Raw genomic sequence first — 24,856 nt, 5'->3', positions numbered from 1 at the left:
CATTTCAATTAATATTTCTGTGATAAGAATTTTTCTTTTTTAATTAGTCTTTTTTGTTTAGTTTCATCAGTTTATCCTGAAGTGTATATGCAATTACAACTTCTGTTTATTATTTTTGCTGGAACTCCATTAAAATATGGAGGAGTAATCAAATTGAGGTATATTATACACTTATAAATGCACTGGCTTCTTTGCATACAAATATAGGTATCCCACCATCTTCCTAATTTCCTTGGTCATAATTGCATCATTCTAAAAGTTAAGCTTTATTTCATTATTAGTGTATGATCCTCTATAGGCACTTAACACTGTCTTCAAATTCAGTGACTTCATTCCCTAATAACTATTTTAGGTACTCATCCATTGGCACGTTTTGCACTTTTAATACCATTAATAGCATAAGAGTGATTGGAAATTAGGATCAGTATGAGTAGTTATATAACTATCCCTTTTCATTTTATATAAGTTGATCATTCTGTATTTACTGCAGGTATACTTTAATTTTAAATTGAAATTTTCTTAAAATTGTGATTGTTTAATTTATTTTGGGATGAAATAAGCATTATTTTAACTGTACTGTATTTATTTCTAAATTAGTTCTTATAATTGTAGTCTTAGAGAGTCCACACTCGATACAAATGGGATACAGAATGTTTCCTCATGAATGTATTGGAACAATGTGGTTGCTTGCATGGGTAAAAAACTAACAGTTAATTTGTGTCATTATAAGATGAATTATATCATTCTTCCTATTAGATCCACAGTTATGTGCTGGTGTACCCAGTGTTTTTCTGTATTACTCCATTGTGATAAATTTTTACTAAGCATTTTTACTTACTATGGGTTTTATAGGTTGATAATCCAATGCTCTCTCATAATACATGTATACTATAAACACCTCAATTTCTCAAAAAATTCTATAAGTATATCAAAGTTATCAAGCGTACCAGAATTGATTTATGAAATATCTATTAGCAACAATAATTATATCATCATGCATATTTTTTGATGATAATATTCAGTGTTGTATATATGAATATTAGTGGAGTTTCAAAGTTTGCGCAAATACATATGTAGAATGTTTTGGTTAGAGTTTTAATATATTAAACAAAATAGTTTCTGGCATCACTTGGTGGAAATTCTTCGTATTGAACTTAAAATTAAACCACTTAGCTTTTCCACAAAAAAAATTATTTATTTACAGTTTAATTTTAAGTTCAATTTTAATATACTAATTAAAATAAAAAATAGGCTAAAAATTTGAAAACTCTAATGGGCTATAAAATATCATGAATGTTTGTAAAAATAAGATTTATGCCATTAATGGACATGTGATGAACATTTCACAGAAGATAGTTACATATTTAATCCATTCATATGGCTAGAATATGCCTACAATTTGTTTGAAAAATTTTCTCATAATTTTATTTTACTACATGAATTATTTTTATTGTGTGTGTTAATCATTTTTAGGTAAACCACTGAAAAATCAAAGCACTTTCGGTTAACTCTTGTTCTGCATAAAACATCATGATTTATGTCATTGAGCATTAGCATTATTTTAGTTCTATCATTATTTTATTTAGTTTATTCACATTAAAAATGTAGCGTTAATAAGGTAGATATTTTTGTTTGATTATGTCATAATATTTTTCTTTTGGTATGTTTCCATCCTAAAGGTTCATTGGAGGCCACCCTAACACATACACTTTTACCAAAGCATTGGCTGAGTCCATAGTGGCTGAGGAAGCACAAGGTCTTCCAGCAGCAATAGTACGTCCGTCAATTGGTGAGAGGACTAGAGCTGCTGCAATATATCATAGAATTTATTGTTAAAATATACTTTCATCTTTTGGTCAGGATTTTAATATTTCCTTGGAAGTTAAATGATCACATACCATTATGCTTTTTCATGGTAGTATAAATGTTCAGCCTGTTATTAAATTAGATTTTTCTCCCACAAAACTGCATTATCGTTTTAGAAATTCCACTTAAACAAATGAGAAGCATACTGGTCATAGAATAAATGTTATAATTTCATCAAAAAACAACTCCCGTTTTGATGACATTATTATAAATAAATGAAGACCATGGGCAACAAATAAAATTAATTTGGGTGGAAAGTTGTGTCTTACAGTGTCCTCTTGGATGTGAAGCATTTTTTATTTCATATATTTTTATTCATAATTCAGATGGACTTAAAATAGAGGATGTCCATAAGAGTGGGGTTTAATTAGATCTATGATGCAGATTAAAATTTGTTAAAAATCTAAAATAAAAATTTATGTTATCAAGTTTATGATAAAGGAGGCAGTTAACTATTTCTCTTATACCCAGTTATACACATGGTCTCCTCAGAAGAGTTCTGGAATGACTTTATAATAACTTATATATGTTGAAACTATATCTGGATCCTTATTTAAGGAATTTAGATGGAAAAATTAAATGATTTTAATTATTACAGATTCATCTTGATAAATTGAGACCAGGCAGTCCCACTGTGCTTCAATCCCAGGATTGGAGTAAAAATAAATTCAAAACAGAAAATGCCACTAATCCAGCCATTGAGTTTATTACTGTGATTGTTTTGGGAAATTAACATATGAATCTTGTGTTCAATAAATGTTCTCATTGAAACTCCTCATGGCTGTTCAGTGTATGTGTTGATAAAGGCTTTAAGGAGATATATGTACTAGCTACATTAATTAAGGCTAGAAATCTTTGAGATTATAATTTCACCAATTAAATAACTATATTGTCCCAACATACTTTTTTTGAACAACTCTCTTTACTTAACAAGAAAGTTACAAGTTTCACGATGTTAAGTATGTAAGAGTTGAAGTCTAATATAGAGATTAATATCAAATAATTAGCATGTAGGGGGAGTCATTTTCAATGATCATAGAGAAATGTGGTTACAATTTTGAACTGAGATTTGTTCTCCATATCAGAAGCACTGAATAACATACACTTTATAAGTGTATACTAGTTATAACATATTACTCTTTTCTTAAGTGTTCACATGTGTATTACTTCGCTCAAATTTTTTAACCTAAACCTGGACACATTATGTGATTGAAAATATGTTATTAAGCCCAGTAACCTTTTTGGCCCTGATATAAACAGAATACTGACTCATCTGTGGGTGTGATTTATTGAAGGCTTTGGTGGCATGATGGTAACCTCATGTGGAACACAACTGTACATGTCTTCAGTCAATTGTAAATCATTAATATGAAAATCTCTGTGTAAGGCATTCATAACCTACGAATTTTCATTTTTCAGTTACTGCAGCATTGAAGGAACCATTTCCAGGATGGGTAGACAATGTGTATGGAATATCAGGAATTATGATGGAAATTGGAAGGGGGACCATCAGAAGTATAATATGTGATGACCGCCTTATTGTAGACCTAATTCCAGTTGATGTCGTTGTGAATACACTCATTACTGTAGCTTGGTACACAGCAACTCAAAGGTAAATCATTAATTTCTCACTAATGATATTTTAAATGGATTGGATTCATGTGATGAATCTGTTCAGTAGCTCCCAATGCCTACATTGTCTGGATTGAATACTGCTACTGGTGAACTGTTTTTTCAACGGCCAGCATACCCTATTTACATTTCAAACATTTCCCAATAAAATTCATGAAATGTGATGGTAAAGAGGGAAACCTTTACTTTTTCTTAATTCTGGAAGGCTAATGCTTGGTCCTTTTTACTGTTTCTCCTTCTAAGTCCTATGAAACCATAGAAATATTCTATTCCTAATATCATCAATTACCTTATTTCTTATCTGTAACAACTCCTACTGTGTGTATTAATGGGGAAGTAGAAGCTCTTCATAGTGCCTTGTGTCACTTTGTGGAATTTTAATAACTTTATGTTTCACAAATTTATTAAAATGCTACCTGTGTTGCACAAATTATTAAATTTATAGAATACAAAGTTGATGATTTTAATAAGTACAAGGAAAAGGAATGGTTTATGAAAAAACTCAATTTTATAGTTGGATTCAAGTAAGAAATAATGCTTGGTTAAAAAGATCAGTAACAATAGTTGTTATAAAATATCATTAATAATAGTATTTGTAAAAGTAAATTCATCCCAATTTTGCTTCTTTTCTCAGACCAAAAAATAACAATGAAGGATTTGAAATGGCCTCAACCAATGGAGTGAATAATCCTGCATCCACTCTACGCGTGTACAACTGCACTACATCAGGAGGAGGCAATCCTATCCAGTGGGACCATTATGGCCGTCTTACTTTAAAACATGTTTTACAATTTCCAACAAGATATGTTCAGTGGTATCCAGGATTTACTTTCCGCACGAACAGAGTGATACATTTTATATGTGAATACCTACTTCATCTCTTGCCAGCATATCTTGTAGACATTGTGCTGAGAATGCAAGGTGCAAAGCCAATGTAAGTACGAACCTAAATAGAAAAAAACATTATATGGTGGCTAAGATATCAAAATTAGAAAATATTTTCTAATTCATTGTGCTTGGATCCCTGTTCAACTCAATGACTGTCCTTGCTTAATTATTTTTAATTAATGCACCATGCATTCACTAAAAACACTACAGATATATATCAGAAACTAAGTGCTAATTTACAAATTATGTATTGGTAACACCCATATACATGAATATTCCTGTATAGATTGGTCTTATACATAGGTCGACCCTGAAGTTTTTACATAAAATTCTCATTTTTTCCTTATCTCTTCTAAAAGTTGGTACTATTTTTTTAAAATTATTAAGTGCCTTTAAGTTAATACCAGAGAATTAATTTTAGTTATAACTTGGAAACTTGTTAAATGCATGTTCTCCAGTAATGAGGACAAACGGAATTATTTAATACATTTAATGGTAGATATCAGGGTATAAATAATATTTATTATGATTATTTCAGTGTGTGGACATTATTTACCTTCATCGTTGATATTGAGATTTTAAGTGCTTTCTGAAATTCATTATTGCCAGTGCCCCGAGTACTGCCCAAATGGTACTCCTAAAATTGTTTGCTTTTAATAATGTATTGCAACAAGCAGGCATCAGTAGCAACAATAGCTTTTACTCTAAGAAAAATTGCATCTCTTATATAATTATTGAATTGTGGTAATGACAGTGAATTTAGGGTGTAAGGGAATCAAGAAAGATGTGGTGGTTATTGTACTGGCTTTTCACTGTGAGAGCTTGTATTTGAATCCCAGAGGTGGCAGGATTTCTTAGTGGTATCCCACTACTTACCTAGGGTGCTTTGGGGAGAGCATTTTAAGTGGAGTGAACTGTCCATTAGATGGGATGTGAAACTGTGGACCAATTGGTGCCTTACATTAAGAGCAGGGCTGATACAGGCTTTATCTTGACCCTTTCCCCATTCCCTGATCATCTTACCCCTACCAAATTACCCACCTAAATTCTAATGCTGCAAATGACGTTGGCCTTCTGTTGCCTTTCCTAATAATTAATAATACTTTGGAATGCAGCATTGTAGAAGTTTTCACAATCCAAAAAACATCTTTTTTAACTTACTATAAATATCTCTCATGAGCATTGGTCGACCCATAGTTTTTTCATTGAAATATTGTATTTAAAGGCCAGAATATATAAAAGTATACACAAAGATCAGAATCGTTTTAAATTTTTGTTTTATATGTTAAGTTTCTGGATTGGATTCGGATCACACTGTAGGGCTCATGAAGTGTAGTAGCCAATCAATAATAAATTATGACACCTGAAAAACACCTAACACCTTGGTTTAATCATGAAAGGCTAGGACAAGGCTTACAATTTCAGCCTTTCATGAAGCATTAAATTGAGTGTAATATAGTACAATCTAGAAGTGGGCAAGGAGCATTGTAGTCCAGTGGGTGAAGATCAGTCCTACTAACTGGAGTGTTCAGGTTTGATTCTGTGTAATAATTCTGAAAACCCTTTGCAAACTCAGTAATTTTTTGGGTATCCAATTTTCCTAGGAAACCAAAGTAAGCAAAAGCAAAGGATCTGACACCCCCCCATACTTATGGGCAATTATTACATGTTGTTAGGCTTAATGTGAGATGGATTTTACCCTCTCCTATTTATCCAATCTTTGAGTTGATTAGTGTGGTTGTTGTAGTGGTAGAGGAAAAATAGAGACATATAATTGTAAGGGATATTATTTTTAACTGTGTTATGAACACTGATAAAATGAATATCCCTTACAGTTACACATTACTATTATCAGCATATATATATATATATATATATCTGGGTTATTTGGGTTGCAATAGTCCAGGGGTAGAGCGTAAGACTTCTTGCCTGTGTTCGAGCCTTGATTTGATTCCTGGGCCAGCCATTCTGAACTCCTGCAGCTCCACCCAAGCTATGTGTTTTTTTGCATGCCATATCTACCTATAGGAAACCAAAACTGGCCCAGGGGAAGGAACTGGCCCCCCTCACCTGATGTGTGAATTTCACATCCAGTTGGGCTTAGTACTGGATAAACTCTACCGTCACCTACCAAACCTACCTTCTGGGTGATTACTGTGTTTATGGTTATATATATATACACACACACACACACACATGTACGAGGTTGGTCTGAAAAGTTTCCAAACTAACAAAGATAAAAGATATTTTTTCTAAAATTTTCTTTTTGTAAAAGAAAATTTCAGAAAAAATTTCTTGTATCTTTGTTAAGTTGGAACTTTTCAGACCACCTTGTGTATATTTATTTTTATATAAATATATAAAAACACATATGTAGATTTAAAAAAAATAGAAACACAAGAAAGGGACACTCAAATATGTAGTTTTGACATTTGACGAAGGCAACTAGTAGCCTTTCAAAATGCGGAGAAGGAGCTTCTTTTCTCCAAAGCGTGAATTATCTTCCGTGCCAAATAAAAGGTTATTTAGCTTTAGTGCGAAATAATTTTGGGTCCAAATGCGGTATATTAGTTTGCTCAAGCTGCTCCCTTCACCTAAAAAAAACGGAATAAAAGAATAAGCCATTTATTTCAAAGTATTTTTTCCACGCCATGTATATGCACCGAGGAATATTTCTGACTTGAGTGACACGAGTATGTTGGAGGGTACAATAAAGGGTATACCAACTCGGTGATTAAAATTTTATCTTCCTAGCCCTTTAAGACGGAATATAGAGGAAGACCTCTATATTTGCTTGAAAATGAAATTCTTCGAGTTGATTATAGGTATCACATGTGTTGACAGGTACTGGCTATTGTAGTAAATTTTCTTACTGACTGGTGTTAGAGAATTGGAGAAACTCAAAAGTGTTAAAAAATAAGTTTTTAATCTGATGATATTTGATTAACCACAAAGATTCATACAAATACTAATTTCTTTTATTAATTGTAGCCGGGAGTCAGACCCGAGTACTATTTCCCTCCCTGTAACCTACTTTCCCAAATCGGATCTTCAATAATTCATTCAGGCAAACCGCATAGGAACCTCGGCTGAATCCTCAGAAAACATGGTAAATGTAACATTGGAATGGTAACATTAAACGATAATTTGGAAGTTCGAGATTTGGAAATTGAAAAAGTATTTAAATCTTGGTTTATGTATATATAGCATATACTACCTTGATCAAAAAGTTCCCGGAATAACCACCGTGTGGCGCTCCCATCGTTCCTATTTGAGTTCTGTTTTTTTTTGTTAAATTGGTACATCTGTTGTTGATATTCCCTTTAAATCTTAGTGTCATAACTTGACATTTGCAAAAGTTACGTAGCCAAGAGTACATCTATCTCTGTGTGTGTTGGCGATTTTTTACAATTTCAGAAATGGATTTAAATTTGCAACAACGAACTTGTATTAAATTTTGCGTAAAAAACGGATTTAGTGGCGCACGGACGTTGGAAATGTTGGAAAAGTGGTTCGGCAACGATTCTCTAAAAAAAAACGGTCGTTTACCAGTGGCACGAGCGGTTCAGAAGTGGTCGTGAGTCAATCGAAGATGATGAACGCAGTGGCAGACCATCGACATCGAAAGTCGGTGAAAAAATTGATAAAGTAAAAGAAATGTTGGTCAATAACCGCAAATTAACCATCAGAGAAATAGCGGAGGACTTGAACATTGCCTATGGATCCGCCCAAGACATTGTGGTTAATGATTTGGGTTTCCGTCGTGTAGCAGCAAAGTTGGTTCCAAAAGACCTCAATTTCATGCAAAAAAGAGACCGTGTTGACGTCGCAAAAGACATGATTTGCGAGGCTGAATTCGATCCCACATTCATCAAAAGGATCATTACTGGAGACGAGACGTGGGTTTATGAGTACGACACGCAATCCAGACATCAGGCAAGTGAATGGCGTTCACCAAATGAGCCGAGACCAAAAAAACCACGTCGTTTTCAGTCAAAAAAGAAGGCAATGCTGACGGTTTTCATGGATTACAACGGTGTAGTGCATCATGAATTTTTGCCAGAAGGCCAGACAGTAAACAAAGAGTATTATTTGGGCGTTATGAGACGTTTGCGTGAAGCAATTCGCCGAAAGAGACCAGAAATGTGGGCAGAAAACTCGTGGATTTTGCACCATGATAACGCACCGTCGCACAGTGCTATCATTATTCGTAATTTTTTGACGAAAAATGCAACAAATACCATCCAACAGCCACCGAATTCACCTGATTTGGCTCCCTGTGACTTCTTTCTGTTCAATCGAGTTAAAAAACCATTACGGGGAACGCGTTTTAGCAGCCGAGAGGAAGTAATGGAAAAATCGCAGGAAGCACTGATGGACATACCGAAAACTGAATATAAAAAATGTTTCGAGGATTGGATCAAGCGCTGGCATAAGTGCGTTGCAGTCGATGGGGATTACTTTGAAGGGGACAATATAGATTTAGATGAATAAACTTGTATTTTTAATTTTCTGAATAAATTCCGGGAAATTTTTGATCAAGGTAGTATTGAGTAATTATTAAATCAATTTATTTCACTACAGGTTTTCTATTGGTTAAGCTAGGTTTTGGATGGACACAACTACCAAATAAAAATATTGTGACTCCTAACAAAACATAACCCAAAAACCAACTCTACGAAAAATTCCCTCCTCATCTGTGTGTATTTTCTTCCTCCCTTCATCCAGACCAGCATCCCTATCCTATTCCTGCCCTTTCCTTGTTTGCCTAACATTCTCCCTTCTATTACAGTCTTTAACATCCCCTTGCACGTCAATACCCCCTTCATCCACTTTTCCTGCCTCCATAGGATTTCTCCCAACAAACCCCTCTCTTTGCTCACCATAACAAGAACTTCCTCATTTATTTTCTTCTCTGTCCATTTCACCTTCTCCATTCTTCTCCACACCCACATTTCAAAAGCCTCCAATCTACGTCTATCCTCCTGCTTCAATGATCACATTTCCACACCATACATAGCTACGCCCCATAGCAAAGTTTTTACAAGTCTTTTCTTTACATCTTTACTCAAAGTCCCTGTCATCAGCTCCATCCTCTTTGTAAAAGCCTCTTTGCCTAGCACAATTCTTCTCCTTACATCCCTACTACTTTGACTGTGTTGGTCCAAAACACTACCGAGATACGTAAACTGTTCCACCTGCTCTAGTTTTTGCCCTCCTATCTTAAAGTTTAGCTTAGCCTTTTTCTTTCTAGAAAATCGCATAACCTTTGTTTTATTAATATTGATTTTCATCCCATACCTGTCACACTGAATTTCCAATTCACTCAGTAATGCTTGCAACCCCTTGGGTGACATACAAACTAAAGCTTGGTCATCAGCAAACCTAACTGATTTTACGAATTCCCCCCCACTTTCATTCCGACCTCCAGTTCTTCCCATGCCTCTTTAATCATTTCCTCTGCATACAGGTTGGACAGCAGCGGTGATAATGGGTAACCCTGCCTTACACCTCTTCCTAGCACTGCCCATCCTGACTCCCCGTTTCCCACCCGCACCTGAGCAGTCTGAGACATGTACAGGTTGCGGATTAGCCTTCTTTCTCTCCAATCTATTCCTATTTTCTGCAATATACTCATTAGTTTTTCCCAGTTCACTCTATCAAAAGCGTTTTGGAAATCTACGAAACAGGCAAATACCTCCTGGTTGTGTTCTATATTCCTCTCGATTAATAATCTCATTACTGCAATGGCATCACGCGTACCTCTTCCCTTTCTAAACTCAAACTGATCATCCACTAAGTAATCATTTGCCCTACTCTCTATCATTTTGTTTATGATCCTGAGAACCACTTTAGCTGTGTGAGATATCAAACTTATCGTCCAGTAGTACTCACATGATGTAGCCTTTACCTTTTTCAGAATAGGAACTAACACTGATCTCACAAAGTCTTTTGGCCAGATTCCTTCCTCATAGATATTACGAATCATCCCATATTGCCTCTTCCTCCCACATTTTCCTAAACCTTTTAGTAGTTCCACAGGAATGTTATCCACCCACACGGCCTTATTTAGTTTCATCTCCCTTAATACCCTTTCTATCTCATTGTCGAGTATGCATGGACCTAAGCTATCTTCCTATACATCATGTTCTCTTTCTATGTCTATCCTTGTTGGCCAAAGTTCTTTACCATACAGTTCTTCTATACATTCCTTTTATCTCTCTTGGAGCTTTTCTGTTTAAACTATTATCTTACCCACCTTATCTCTAACTGCTATCGTTGATCTCCCTTTCTTACTTCCCCATAACGTTTTAACTTTGCTGTACAGCGCACCGATTTCACCCTTCCTCTGCAGACTTTCCATACCCTCACACTGGGTTTTCCACCATGCTTCTTTTGCTCTCTTTGTTGCCCACCTCAATTTATTGTTTAATTCTTTGTACTTTATTTTGCCTAATTCTGTATTTACATTCTTCCATTTTCGCCGCTCATCCATCTTTGTAATCATCTCATCCGTGATCCATGGTTTCCTATTCCTTTTAGCGTTAACAGTTCCAATAGTGTCTTTTGCAGCTTTAGACAACCCTTTCTTGATGCTTTCCCATTTTTCTTCGATAGTACTAAGCTCTTTACCATCCTCCATGATTTCCTCTACCGCCTCTCTGTATTCCTTCCTTTCCAAACCATTTAATGCTTCTACATTCCATTTTCTGACTCGCCGCCCCCGCCTTATCTTTTTGAAATGGACGCTACATTTCATAACAACTAAATTGTGGTCTGAGTCCACATCCGCTCCCGGGAAGCTGTGCGAATTTATCACACTGTTCCTAAACCTGTGTCTAACCAGGATATAATCTAGCTGATACCTTTCTGAGTCACCTGGGTATTTTCCATGTATACCTGCGTCTTTTGTGGAGTCTAAACCAAGTGTTGGTGATGACTAACCCCTGTCTCCTGCAGAACTCAACTGCTTTCTCCCCGTGGTCATTCCTCGTGCCTAAACCGTAGTCCACGACCTCATCACCCTCTTTTCCTTCGCCTACCGTCGCATTCCAATCCCCCATCACTATCAAATGTTTCCCTGCAGGAACGCATGCGATTATGTCCTCTAACTGATCGTATATCCTATCGACCTCTTCTTCCTTATGGTTGCTCGGTGGCATGTATACCTGAATAATAACTAAGTTTGTCGGTTCTGCTTTTATCTCCACTAGTAGTATTCTATCCGTTACCTGCTCTATGTTGACTACGCTTCTTCCTACCTCTTCATTTAATGCTATGGCAACCCCTCTGGGGTTGCCCCCAGCTCCATGCCCCCTATGGCTCTCGTCCCCGCCGCTCTATATTATTCTAAAATTATCACTCCAGTAATCCCCACTATCTTTCCATCTCACCTCGCACAGACCTAAAATATCGATATTTCCCCTTTCTATCTCTTGCTTAACATTCTCCAATTTCCCTGTCCTCATCATTGTTGTAACATTCCACGTTCCTATTCTAAATTATTTGGTCTTCTTCTCCTGCGTCTTCTGTCCTGCTGTTGCTAGTTTTCCCTTGCAAGGGTTTCGTGGGATGACAACCGCGGAAGCCTTGCCTCCCCCGCTGCGGGGCACAACACACGGCCAATTGGGCCGAGCCCCGTAGTTGCCAGGACTCAAAATCTCTGTATAGTCCATTATGTTAATCTTGGGAATGTAATTGAGGTGGTTTCCCGTTGCCTTCCTCAATAGTGTTTTTAACGTGACAACATCACTTATTGGCCGCCCCACTGGGGTCAGACGCCATTGCAGCCGCCTCACTAAGTAACAGACGCTGCGTGGACTACATTTCGTCTGGCTCCTAACCTTGGACCTATCTGGCATGGGTGACCCTACCAGGAGCAATTTTTATTACTCCCGCCAGCACAGCTTTAGGGGACATGGGAACGCACAAGCCCTTCGACCACGTCAAGGTTGTAGTCCGAGGATATATATACATATATATATATATATATATATATATATATATATATATATTTTCACAAGGAGGAGGGAGTTGATGACAGGGACTTTGAGTAAGGATGTTAAGAAAAGACTCGTAAAAACTTTGATATGGAGCGTAGCTATGTACGGCGCGGAAACGTTGTCATTGAAGCAGGAGGATAGACGTAGATTGGAGGCTTTTGAAATGTGGGTGTGGAGAAGAATGGAGAAGGTGAAATGGACAGAGAAGAAAATAAATGAGGAAGTTCTTGGTATGGTGGGCAAAGAGAGGGGTTTGTTGGGAGCAATCCTATGGAGGCAGGAAAAGTGGATGAAGGGGGTGTTGACCGGCAGTGGGATGTTGAAGACTGTGATAGAGGGTAGAATGTTGGGCTAAAGAGGAAAGGGAAGGAACAGGATAGGGATGTTGGACGGGATGAAGGGAGGAAGAAAGTACTCAGAGATGAAGAGGGACCTGATATAGAGTAGGATGATGGATTTTGTGTTTTGTTAGGAGTAATAAAATATTTGTTTGGTAGTTGTGTCCATCGAAAAACCTACCTTAACCGGTAGATAACCTAAAAAAAAAAAAAATATATATATATATACACACACACACACACACGAGGGTCATCCGGAAAGTAGTACCCGTTCGTGCAGCATGAAGTGCTGACGACGCGAGTAGCCGCTGGACGAGGTCAGATAGCTTCAGTGGCTTGTCTGCCTTCTCTGAGCCAAGTTGCGTGACGCTAGCATTGCCTGTGTTTTTCTGTGATTGTTAAAATGTTTAAAAAAATTGAGAACGCCGCCAGTTGTGAAGTGAGGGCAGTGATTAAATTCCTCAATGCAAGAAACGTTCGCCCATGTGATATTCATCGCCAATTAAAGGAGGTGTATGGAGACAATGTAATGGACGAGTCGTCTGTTCGGCGGTGGTGTCGCAACTTCAACATGGGGAGGGGGAACACACACGACGATGAGCGTTCGGAGAGACCGTCTGTCATTACAGACCAACTGGTGAGCTCAGTTGACGAATTCGTGAGGAACGATCGGCGCGTCACAATTGATGACATCTGTGAGCATTTTCCCAATGTTTCTCGAACAATTGTTCATGAAATTGTTAAACACCATCTGCATTATGCAAAAATTTGTGCAAGATGGGTCCCTCGCGTATCTCAATGAGCTGGCGGCGAAGGACTATGCAGCAGGAATACAGAAACTTGTCACACGTTATGACAAATGCCTTAATTTGCTTGGAGATTATGTTGAGAAGTAGTTTAAAGTATCCTCTTTCAAATAAAATTTTTTATGTTTGTTAATATTTACTTTTGTGTCTTTATTTCACGAACGGGTACTACCTTCCGGATGACCCTCGTGTATATATATATATATATATATATATATATATATATATATATATATATATATATATATATATATATATATATATATATATATATATATATATATATATATATACATACACACACAAACACATATATATGTACATATATACATACTACTGTAAAGATATATAGTATACACATATATGATAAATCAATAATTTTATGTTACTTCTATTAAACTCAGTTTTAATCCTGAAATCCTCTTCTCTTTGTAGAATGGTCAAGGTTTGCAGAAAGTTCCAAATGGCAGGAAAAACTGGAGAATTCTTTTCCCTTCATGAATGGGATTTTGAAGGAAAAGGGATGCAAACTGTTCATCGCAGCTTGCCAACTGTTGATTCCAAAACTTTTCCAATTGATATATCTGGTCTCGACTGGGACAATTATGTCAGCGCCTATGTCCTTGGGATTAGGAAGTTTGTTTTGAAGGACCCACCAGAAACAATACCAAAATCTCGTAAGAAACTGAACAGGTTAGTCTATGAAATATTACTCTATTTTGACCTTAAATATTTTATTTTGGAGTATAAGTCATAAATGTGATGTTTAAAGCTCCAATTATTCTAAATATGAATAATGGATTAGTTTTTTACCATTTTTTCTTTAAAAATGAATAAAGTAAATGGATTGTAGTGAAGTTGTTCAGTCCTATTATTTGAAATTCTGGTTTTGAAGAAATCTCGACATGTGAAAAATTTGACTTATCTCTTATAAAGTGTCAGGAAAAACTTTTTCCACAGTATTGCCAAGGTTTTAGTTTTCTCATAGCTATTTATCTAATAATATGTATTTTTTTTATTATCAGTATTTACTTGTTAGACAATAATTTAAAAAATACAAATGACTAATTACTTGATGAAAAAATTGTGATATACTCTTAAAAATTTGTTGGATTAATTTTGACATAAATAATAACATTACAAGTAATCATATAGCTGGAACTTTACAAATTAAAATATATTTTTTTACTTACTAAACGTGTCCACTAGTGTAATCAGAATTTATATTTTAGTTAAATTTCGGGGATCAGTTCTTTATTTTCCCAGCCCATAAGATGTCCTTTTTTCCTATAGTCCATTATTTGCTCTAAAATCAGCCTGCATTATTTTTTGGCCTGGGGTATTCAGGTATAAGTTTTGACCCATAAGCACAAGCTGATTTGCTGAAAAAATACTTATCGTTAAGTTTTTCTGCCAAAGGCAAAGAAAATGGTTTCCTTGATTACAAATTTCAATAATATTCTTTTTTAAGTTAGTCGTAAGCAACAAAATTTTAATATTTCATTTGTAAGATCTTCCTAAATAATCCTCAAATATATCATAAATTTATACAGTGTAGCACGTTTAGGTTATATCATATGCTGCCATGAAACTTAATGTGGGTTGTGCCCATAGGGAAGTTACCCCTCTACTAATACATTCATGCATTGTATCACTCCCAATAAACTTGGAGACTCCTGCTGTTCAACCTTAAGTAGTATGAGAATGTTGTATAGTCTTATAAAATTGTTGCTTTAAATGCAAATGTTGATAATATCAAAATAAGTTTTGCATGAAAAGTGAAACTGATAATAACCTCATGAGATTTTAAGAGATAAGTCTTTTTCTGACAATATTGCATTTAAACTTGAATTCGTGAATTACCATTCGGAGAATGGAAACAAGGTGGCTGAAATGCATTTTGGCCTAGTGATGTTGTATTACTGGGATTTTACGATTAATAAACATTGACATATGTGCAGCTACTAATTTTTTAATTTAACAATGCAATTTTCTTCATATTAAGTGTTAAAATTAAAATACTTTGATCCTTTTTTTTTTTTTGATCCAAGGTTTTTTTATAAATTCTAACTTGAAAAATCAGGATTCAGCTTATGGCCAGGAAAATATGGTATTTTATAATTCATAGAAAATGGAACTTCAGTTAAAAAAGTAGTTTTCCATTATGCTCACTTTCATTACCAATATTGTAAATGAAATAACAGCAACAGGGAAAAACATTTTATATAATATCTCTTCTGATTTTCTTACTGCAAAGCTGTGGCTTTGATGGCCACTACCATGTGTCATCTATTTTTAAGATGGCTATTTATATTTAGATTTTCTACTTACATTCTTTTATCGAAGTCACTTAACATAATATAAAGAAGACTTGTGAGCTATTGGCTGTGAATGTGAAGTAAGGTTAATTCCTATAGCCAATAAAAAGAAACTTGGTTCCAATAATATTATTTCGGTCAGCCAGTGACCATCAACGGGGTGAGTAAGGACTTGACAGTGAGAAGACATCAGTACCATAACACTGTTTGATGTCAAGTTCATGCCCTTGCCTTCCCCATTGATGGTCACCAACCGTCCAAAATAATGTTATTGAGCCTTCTAAGTTTTTAATTATTGGCTCTAGAAATTAACCTAACTTTACGTAATATTGTCCACTTTCTCCATTTTAATCATATTGACTCTCTCTGTCACATCATTTTGCAGGGGATTGCAATGCATAATGTGTTGATATACTATAATGCCCATGATTTCAAGAATTTGTTAAAAAGAGCATTTATAGATCCAAAATAGTATCAGTAGTGATACCCTTGATTCTTAAATTAATTTCATTCTCATTTTGCATTCCTAAATATAATAGCATGATTACAATTTAAAAGAAGAAAAAATGCATACATTTTTCATTACTTATTTATTCCTTTTCAGGCTTTACTGGCTACATAGAGTGACACAGTTCCTTACAGTGCTTCTAATATTGAGGGCAATCATATTTAGGTGATCTTAATTTATCTTTAGTGTAATTACTTTATGCCATTATTATAATCTTTAAAAGCTCATAAAGAGAAAATTGAAATTTATATATTAATATAAAACAGGCTGCCACATTATGTGAGTGAAAGCACTTTTCCTGTTACTACTTTTTTACCTGGTTCTTCAAATGTCAATTTAAATATTTTATAAAAGCTCATGTTTCTGAATGGTAAGTGAGAAATTGTATGGAAATCTACTACTTGTGGATCTTTTTCTCTCCCTGAAATGGTTACTTATGATAAGAACTTATTTGGACCATGGAATCTAGTTAAGAAATACAAGTGAATTCAATGTGATATGAGTAATTGAATTTATTACGGTGTGATTAAGAATACTGAGCATTAGGTAAGAATCCACAGGAAGATACAGAAAGAAGATAAAGTTTGTGTTAATATCTTTACTGAGCTAAAATTTGTGTTTCCTAAATAAATTAAAAGTTTGTTGTTATTGAATATTTATCAGGAGTTAATCCTAAATGGTGGAATATATGGAATAGCTTGGAAATGGTAGCCGGAAGAATGCTCCAGGACCTGGATCCTCAATTGGGCATATTGGTACCAACTTCTTGAGACCTACTCTTCTGCTCATCTTTAAGAAGGGAAAAATATGTATCACTTGAACTCCGGAGAAGCTATGGCACATTACTTATTTTCTGCTACTAATTTTGAATAGGCATTGTATTTAAAAGGATATGAACAGAATTTGATTTAATTTTCTGTTACACCTTAATCATATCATCAGTCACCTGAGTATAAAACTCTCTTTTGCACTCTTATCTACTGACTCTCTTAATATCTGTGTAAAGTGAAAACAAATGAAAAAAATAGTCTGCCCAATGCCATAACATTTAGTAGATTCAATTAGCCGAGGGAGTCCAGTAATATTTCTTGTCCCAATGCCCATTGATTACTCATTCCACCACTGATCCTAAAGATGTACTTTACCTCATAACCATTATTTAATTGATTGGTTTGTGTGTGTATGCTTGGATTTGCCAGTATGTAAACAAAATGCTGTGAATGAGATATATTTTGTTAAAATTTTACAAGTTACCTATTATGAAATCTTCCATATATTTACTTCTTCCTTTGATGATTTTGGATGCAAATATATGAGTCAGTCATAAAGGTAGAAGAGTGATGCCTGCAATTCGGGAGAAAATCAATCTTGTTTTAATTTTATAAATGACTGCAATTTTTAGTCTTCATACTCATTTTATGGTAGCAATATTTATTTTAAAATATAATTGTTCAACCATTGGTATAAAAACTGCATATTAAAACCTTTTGATAAATATTTTGGAGGACATTCATGGTCTATGAGGGTTATGTAAATAAAAGTGATTTCATCAGAACCAATGGTGGTTTTCCTAAATTTATTTTAGATGACATGAAAGAGATATTTAACCAAGGATGCTTGTATCAGCAAGCAAATGAAAACTGAAATATTGCTTTATTATGTTACAAAAATTTACTGCCAATAATTATCGGAAATATAAGAAAGACATTAGCTGTATTTTTTATTTCATTTCCCTTTTGATTTCAGTGATCCTTTATTATTCTAGTTTATTTTTTCGTCAGCATTGGTTAATTTAAGTTACTTCAGTGAATTGCTAAATTTCTCTTGGCATAGAATCATTTGAGATCAATTATATTCTCATTATTCTCTGATTACTTATTTCTATGTTTAGTTGGCAGCCTGCCTGAAGGAAGAACTTATTGAGACATACCTGCCATTAAGTAGCCATCTTTTTGGAATTTCACTGGAGGATAATTTTACGAAGAAGTTTTCTTAGCATCTTTTTTTAACACCATCAAATTTAAGTTGAGATGGACATCACTAAATCAAACCATTACTACCACTTTTATGGCTCATAAGATTTTATAAATAAAAATAAGTGAAAACTCCGACCTTCTTAATGGTAGAGTATATCTTTCATTTGTTTAAGAATTAACATAGTGGTGCTTGATATAAAAAAAAGTCATTGACATGAAGGTTGATGCTGATAGGAATGACAGAGTTCATCTGGGTGCATGTGTGTGAGTTCTGTCGTATTTGAAAGTCACAAATTCAGGGGAGAGGGTCGAGTTCTTTGCCTCTGAAACCTGATTGTTGCCCTCAGTTATGGTAGTTATACAGAAAATTATGTCACTTGGAATTCATATTGGTTCATCTAGAGACAGCAGGTCTGTCTTTAGATGTTATTGTTACCATTTACTCTGCCATTGTTGTTGTTACTCTTCACTCTGCCATTCAATAATCTACCCATTTAGTGCTGCAATGCCACCATCTCATAAGACACTCAATTTTTCCCCTAAAATTTATGTATTATTAACAGTATCCTACTGGTTAGAATAGGTTTCTGATGGCACCAATTACTTCTATGGTTCAAATCCCTGCATAACAGAGTATTAATAACCCCGAAGCTTCATTATAATTATGCATTTGGATTCGTCTTAGTTTATGCCTCTCTTCATTCCATCTTGCATGTCCCAGTGTTTTTCTTCCTCTACTCACACAACATAGTATAGATAATTAAGACGGCGTCCCTTTGCCTCCTAGTGTTTTAATGCAACACCATCCATTAAATGTTTAAAATTTTAAATCCAACCGGCATTATTGATCCATCCAGGAGTAATTATCTTTAGCTCATCTGGCATGTTTAAACGAACCCTAGAGCACAACTATAGGATTCATCAAAACAGGCAAGGTTACTGTGGGACAGATTTTTTCCTGCATTCTTTCACAAAGCAATTATTTTGCACAATTCTACTGGTTAATGGTTTTATGGTGTATTCAAGCACCACCTACATCTGTTCTTCCCTGCCATGGCTGAAATGACAGAAAATTTCCTTCATACTCATGCTACATTTTATGATAATTCATTCTTGAACTCTGAATATAAATCATTATTTTGGTATTCATTATGTTTATCTGGATTTATTTCTTAGCATTTCTTTCATATTTTCCTAAATTCTTTCAGAGTTTCTGTTCTCTACCAAACTGACATGCCGTAAATAGTTTATCATGTGGATTGAACAAAAATTTCTGATTATAATTTTTACTTACATTCTACAGGTATTGCTTTTTCCAAACCTTAGTATTGTATGGATTTTGCAAACAAACGTTGTATTTCATATGTTTCCAACACTTGTGGAGCTTTATCTAGTTATTTGAAATGACAACCTGTACCTTTTTAAATCTCAAATGAGGGAGGAAGGGTGAAATTGGTGCGCTATACAAGAAGGTTAAAACACTATTGCAAAGTAAGAAGGGAAGATCTGTGCTAACAGTTGGAGATAAGTCAGGTAAGATAATAGTTTAAACAGAAAAGCTCCAAGAGAGATAGAAGGAATGTATAGAAGAACTGTATGGTAAAGAACTTTGGCCAACAAGGATAGACATAGAAAGAGAACATGATGTATAGGAAGATAGCTTAGGTCCATGCATACTCGACAATGAGATAGAAAGGGTATTAAGGGAGATGAAACTAAATAAGGCCGTGTGGGTGGATAACATTCCTGTGGAACTACTAAATGGTTTAGGAAAATGTGGGAGGAAGAGGCAATATGGGATGATTCGTAATATCTATGAGGAAGGAATCTGGCCAAAAGACTTTGTGAGATCAGTGTTAGTTCCTATTCTGAAAAAGGTAAAGGCTACATCATGTGAGTACTACTGGACGATAAGTTTGATATCCCACACAGCTAAAGTGGTTCTCAGGATCATAAACAAAATGATAGAGAGTAGGGCAAATGATTACTTAGGGGATGATCAGTTTGAGTTTAGAAAGGGAAGAGGTACGCGTGATGCCATTGCAGTAATGAGATTATTAATCGAGAGGAATATAGAACACAACCAGGAGGTATTTGCCTGTTTCGTAGATTTCCAAAACGCTTTTGATAGAGTGAACTGGGAAAAACTAATGAGTATATTGCAGAAAATAGGAATAGATTGGAGAGAAAGAAGGCTAATCCGCAACCTGTACATGTCTCAGACTGCTCAGGTGCGGGTGGGAAACGGGGAGTCAGGATGGGCAGTGCTAGGAAGAGGTGTAAGGCAGGGTTACCCATTATCACCGCTGCTGTCCAACCTGTATGCAGAGGAAATGATTAAAGAGGCATGGGAAGAACTGGAGGTCGGAATGAAGGTGGGGGGGAATTCGTAAAATCAGTTAGGTTTGCTGATGACCAAGCTTTAGTTTGTATGTCACCCAAGGGGTTGCAAGCATTACTGAGTGAATTGGAAATTCAGTGTGACAGGTATGGGATGAAAATCAATATTAATAAAACAAAGGTTATGCGATTTTCTAGAAAGAAAAAGGCTAAGCTAAACTTTAAGATAGGAGGGCAAAAACTAGAGCAGGTGGAACAGTTTACGTATCTCGGTAGTGTTTTGGACCAACACAGTCAAAGTAGTAGGGATGTAAGGAGAAGAATTGTGCTAGGCAAAGAGGCTTTTACAAAGAGGATGGAGCTGATGACAGGGACTTTGAGTAAAGATGTAAAGAAAAGACTTGTAAAAACTTTGCTATGGGGCGTAGCTATGTATGGTGCGGAAATGTGATCATTGAAGCAGGAGGATAGACGTAGATTGGAGGCTTTTGAAATGTAGGTGTGGAGAAGAATGGAGAAGGTGAAATGGACAGAGAAGAAAATAAATGAGGAAGTTCTTGTTATGGTGAGCAAAGAGAGGGGTTTGTTGGGAGAAATCCTATGGAGGCAGGAAAAGTGGATGAAGGGGGTATTGACGTGCAAGGGGATGTTAAAGACTGTAATAGAAGGGAGAATGTTAGGCAAACAAGGAAAGGGCAGGAATAGGATAGGGATGCTGGTCTGGATGAAGGGAGGAAGAAAATACACACAGATGAGGAGGGAATTTTTCGTAGAGTTGGTTTTTGGGTTATGTTTTGTTAGGAGTCACAATATTTTTATTTGGTAGTTGTGTCCATCCAAAACCTAGCTTAACCAATAGAAAACCTGTAGTGAAATAAATTGATTTAATAATTACTCAATATATGCTATATATACATAAACCAAGATTTAAATACTTTTTCAATTTCCAAATCTCGAACTTCCAAATTATCTTTTAATGTTACCATTCCAATGTTACATTTACCATGTTTTCTGAGGATTCAGCCGAGGTTCCTATGCGGTTTGCCTGAATGAATTATTGAAGATCCGATTTGGGAAAGTAGGTTACAGGGAGGGAAATAGTACTCGGGTCTGACTCCCGGCTACAATTAATAAAAGAAATTAGTATTTGTATGAATCTTTGTGGTTAATCAAATATCATCAGATTAAAAACTTATTTTTTAACACTTTTGAGTTTCTCCAATTCTCTAACACCAGTCAGTAAGAAAATTTACTACAATAGCCAGTACCTGTCAACACATGTGATACCTATAATCAACTCGAAGAATTTCATTTTCAAGCAAATATAGAGGTCTTCCTCTATATTCCGTCTTAAAGGGCTAGGAAGATAAAATTTTAATCACCGAGTTGGTATACCCTTTATTGTACCCTCCAACATACTCGTGTCACTCAAGTCAGAAATATTCCTCGGTGCATATACATGGCGTGGAAAAAATACTTTGAAATAAATGGCTTATTCTTTTATTCCGTTTTTTTTAGGTGAAGGGAGCAGCTTGAGCAAACTAATATACCGCATTTGGACCCAAAATTATTTCGCACTAAAGCTAAATAACCTTTTATTTGGCACGGAAGATAATTCACGCTTTGGAGAAAAGAAGCTCCTTCTCCGCATTTTGAAAGGCTACTAGTTGCCTTCGGTCGAGTATGGATTCAGGGAGTCACTGAAATCGCTTGATATTGATATCGACAAAGAACTGGCAGTTCGGATGCGTGCCTCTCGTACTCTGTGTATTGATGAACGAGCTGCGTTAGTGGAGGCAAGGCGAGGTGGGGAGGCGAACTGGAAGGACTCCTTGGTTAAATATTTACAGCCAGTTGACCGGTAGCAGGCTGCAAGAGGGCGACTGCGGAAATTGACTGGGTTTACCAATTTAGTGGGGACGAAGTAAGGGACATTCTATGGGGGAGCCTTGCGTAAATTCCGGATCTGTTTACTTATCGTGACGGGAATATGAATTCGACCCGATGAGAATCGTTGAGAACGCAATTTGATGCTTCAGTTTTGGTTATTTCCTGCCGCTAACCGAATCAAAGCAAAGGTGAAGCTAGACAAAATGTTTCTGGTGTTTAAACCTGTGTGAGACGATACTGAAATCTCATGAGATGTGCACCAGGCTATAACTTACTAGGAATAATGTACCCAAGTAGTAAACTGAAGAATTAAACTTCAGTATGTCAGTGTGCTGTAACAATTAGAGCGTGGATTGAGCCTAACTCAAAATGTAGCTCGATTTAGCTCATGCCAGCATTTTCATCAGAACCAATCAGGAAAATAGTATTGGTTATTTATGGTATGCATCTTTGTGACCTATATGCATATGATCACGGCGGTTGCATTCTCATTGGTCAAGAGGTGATGTAATCGATCCCTTTCTTGGAGGGTTTTATTCCATCAAGCGTTTTGAAGTTAGTACTCTTACAAGCTATTATTTAATGCTGAACTTTATTTAACCTTAAGGTTTTTATTAGGTTGTACTACCTGGGTGAGGCGAATCTAGTACCTAATATCACCATTGATGCTAAATTTAGTGAGTTATTAACTAAGATGTAGAATAATGATTCATCGACTGTGTTGGATAGTTTTTATTTCAATATTGTTTCATTTTCATGCAAGACAATTTTGTTTTATTCTTTACTTAAAAAAATGAGCGAGTGGCTTGAGGAATGCAAGAAAGCTTTCAAAAAACTTTTACAGCGATGAGGAACATCTAGGGGAGTCATCCCATTTTAATGCTCACTTTCACCCCCCTGCTCAATTGGCGGATACACAGCACGCGCTAAATAAAGTCAATATTTTCGTTCAATTTTATTTTCGGGCGCAGTCTTCAGATACCTAATACATTTAATCCCAATACGTGGCGCAGGTGTAAGTGGTTTTGCAATTTCCTTCCTTTTTTGTGAGGAATATGTAATTCGCAGCATTTCAAAACTGGATTTCAGCGCAACAATGGCTTCAAGTATATTCATAAACGCTAATATCTAAACCTTGGAGGACGGTTTTGAGAAAATTTAGGTATATTGAAAAAAAGGTACTGAGAGCCGATTTATGAGACCAATTAAAACATTGACCAAAATACTGGCCATATGAATCAACTGTTTCACCCGGTCTAGTTTCTTCATTCCTAGGGATTTTAATTTTAAAATTAGGATTCCTACTTCTTGAGAGTTATTATTTTAAATTATTTTGTGGCTGAATAAACTGTTCAAATTTTTTAATTACCTAAATCATAGTACTACGATAAGTGTACATATTACAATATATATTAAATATATTTAAGAACATTTAAATACATGACCTGATAAAAGTATTTAATCGGTTCTATGGATTCCATTTCGGTGTTCCCGATTCAATAGGCGTTCGGAAGGGAATTGCTTTTTTCCAGAAATTCAATAACCACGCACTTTTTAAATTTATAATTCTAATTGCCAAGGGTCGCACCAGTGTTAAATAGCATTAAGGTCATCTAGTAAAGTTACTGTGTCCCTAGGATTACGGATATCACGGTATACCACTGCATCGTCGGCGAATAAACGGATTTTACTATTAACTACGGAGTCAATGTCGTTACCATAAAAAAGGTAAGTAGTTTACCATGAGGTACTTTGTCGAAGGCTTTCTTAAAATCTAGAAAAATCGCGTCCATCGGAACATTGCTGTCTACCAAAATAAGAATATCTTGAACAAAAAGCGCAAGTTGTCTCTCGTAGGATCCACCCTTCCTGAAACCGTACTAATTTTTCACCAATTCCTCCCAATGTCTCACGATCGAACTGGCAACTAAATGTTCCATAACCTTGCATGAAAAGGATGTGAGGCAAATAAGTCTTTAATGGCTCGGTTCCTCCTTGTCTCCGTTTTTAAATATTGGAGTTACGTTAGTCGTTTTCCAATCTCTTGGAACCTTGTGATCTACCAGCGACTTCTTATATATGATTTTTAGATACGGCACAACTTCCGAAGCTATATCCTTTAATATATAAGAGCGGGTATTTAATCGGACCCGGAGGATTTATTAGGCTTTTCAGCAAACGTTTTATTCCCTTATATGAAATATTAATTTTGGGCATCGGTTGTCCGGCATTCGGTGCGACATTCGGTGAAGATGCTTTGAAAGAAGGAATTAAATAAGTTAGACTTTCTC

The 24,856-nt window shown here is 35.6% G+C and overlaps 1 protein-coding gene across 1 annotated transcript in view; it reads left to right on the top strand.

Moving 5' to 3' along the window:
• LOC139687495 (putative fatty acyl-CoA reductase CG5065) overlaps nucleotides 1-18,038 on the top strand; it is a 77,396-nt gene extending 59,358 nt beyond the window's left edge. Inside the window, exons 6-10 of the mRNA XM_071584681.1 lie at nucleotides 1,680-1,789; nucleotides 3,286-3,478; nucleotides 4,133-4,432; nucleotides 13,969-14,226; nucleotides 16,456-18,038. Coding sequence (XP_071440782.1) covers nucleotides 1,680-1,789; nucleotides 3,286-3,478; nucleotides 4,133-4,432; nucleotides 13,969-14,226; nucleotides 16,456-16,528 — 934 coding nt within the window. The 3' untranslated portion in view covers nucleotides 16,529-18,038. The remainder of the gene's footprint in view (nucleotides 1-1,679; nucleotides 1,790-3,285; nucleotides 3,479-4,132; nucleotides 4,433-13,968; nucleotides 14,227-16,455) is intronic.
• The last annotated feature ends 6,818 nt before the right edge of the window (nucleotides 18,039-24,856 follow it).

The sequence above is a fragment of the Hetaerina americana genome, unplaced genomic scaffold, assembly GCF_022747635.1.
Source record: "Hetaerina americana unplaced genomic scaffold, ioHetAmer1.1.p SCAF_2, whole genome shotgun sequence".
Lineage (NCBI taxonomy): Eukaryota > Metazoa > Arthropoda > Insecta > Odonata > Calopterygidae > Hetaerina > Hetaerina americana.
The sequence above is the reverse complement of the archived record's forward strand: the minus strand, read 5'-3'. Positions and strand labels throughout refer to the sequence as shown.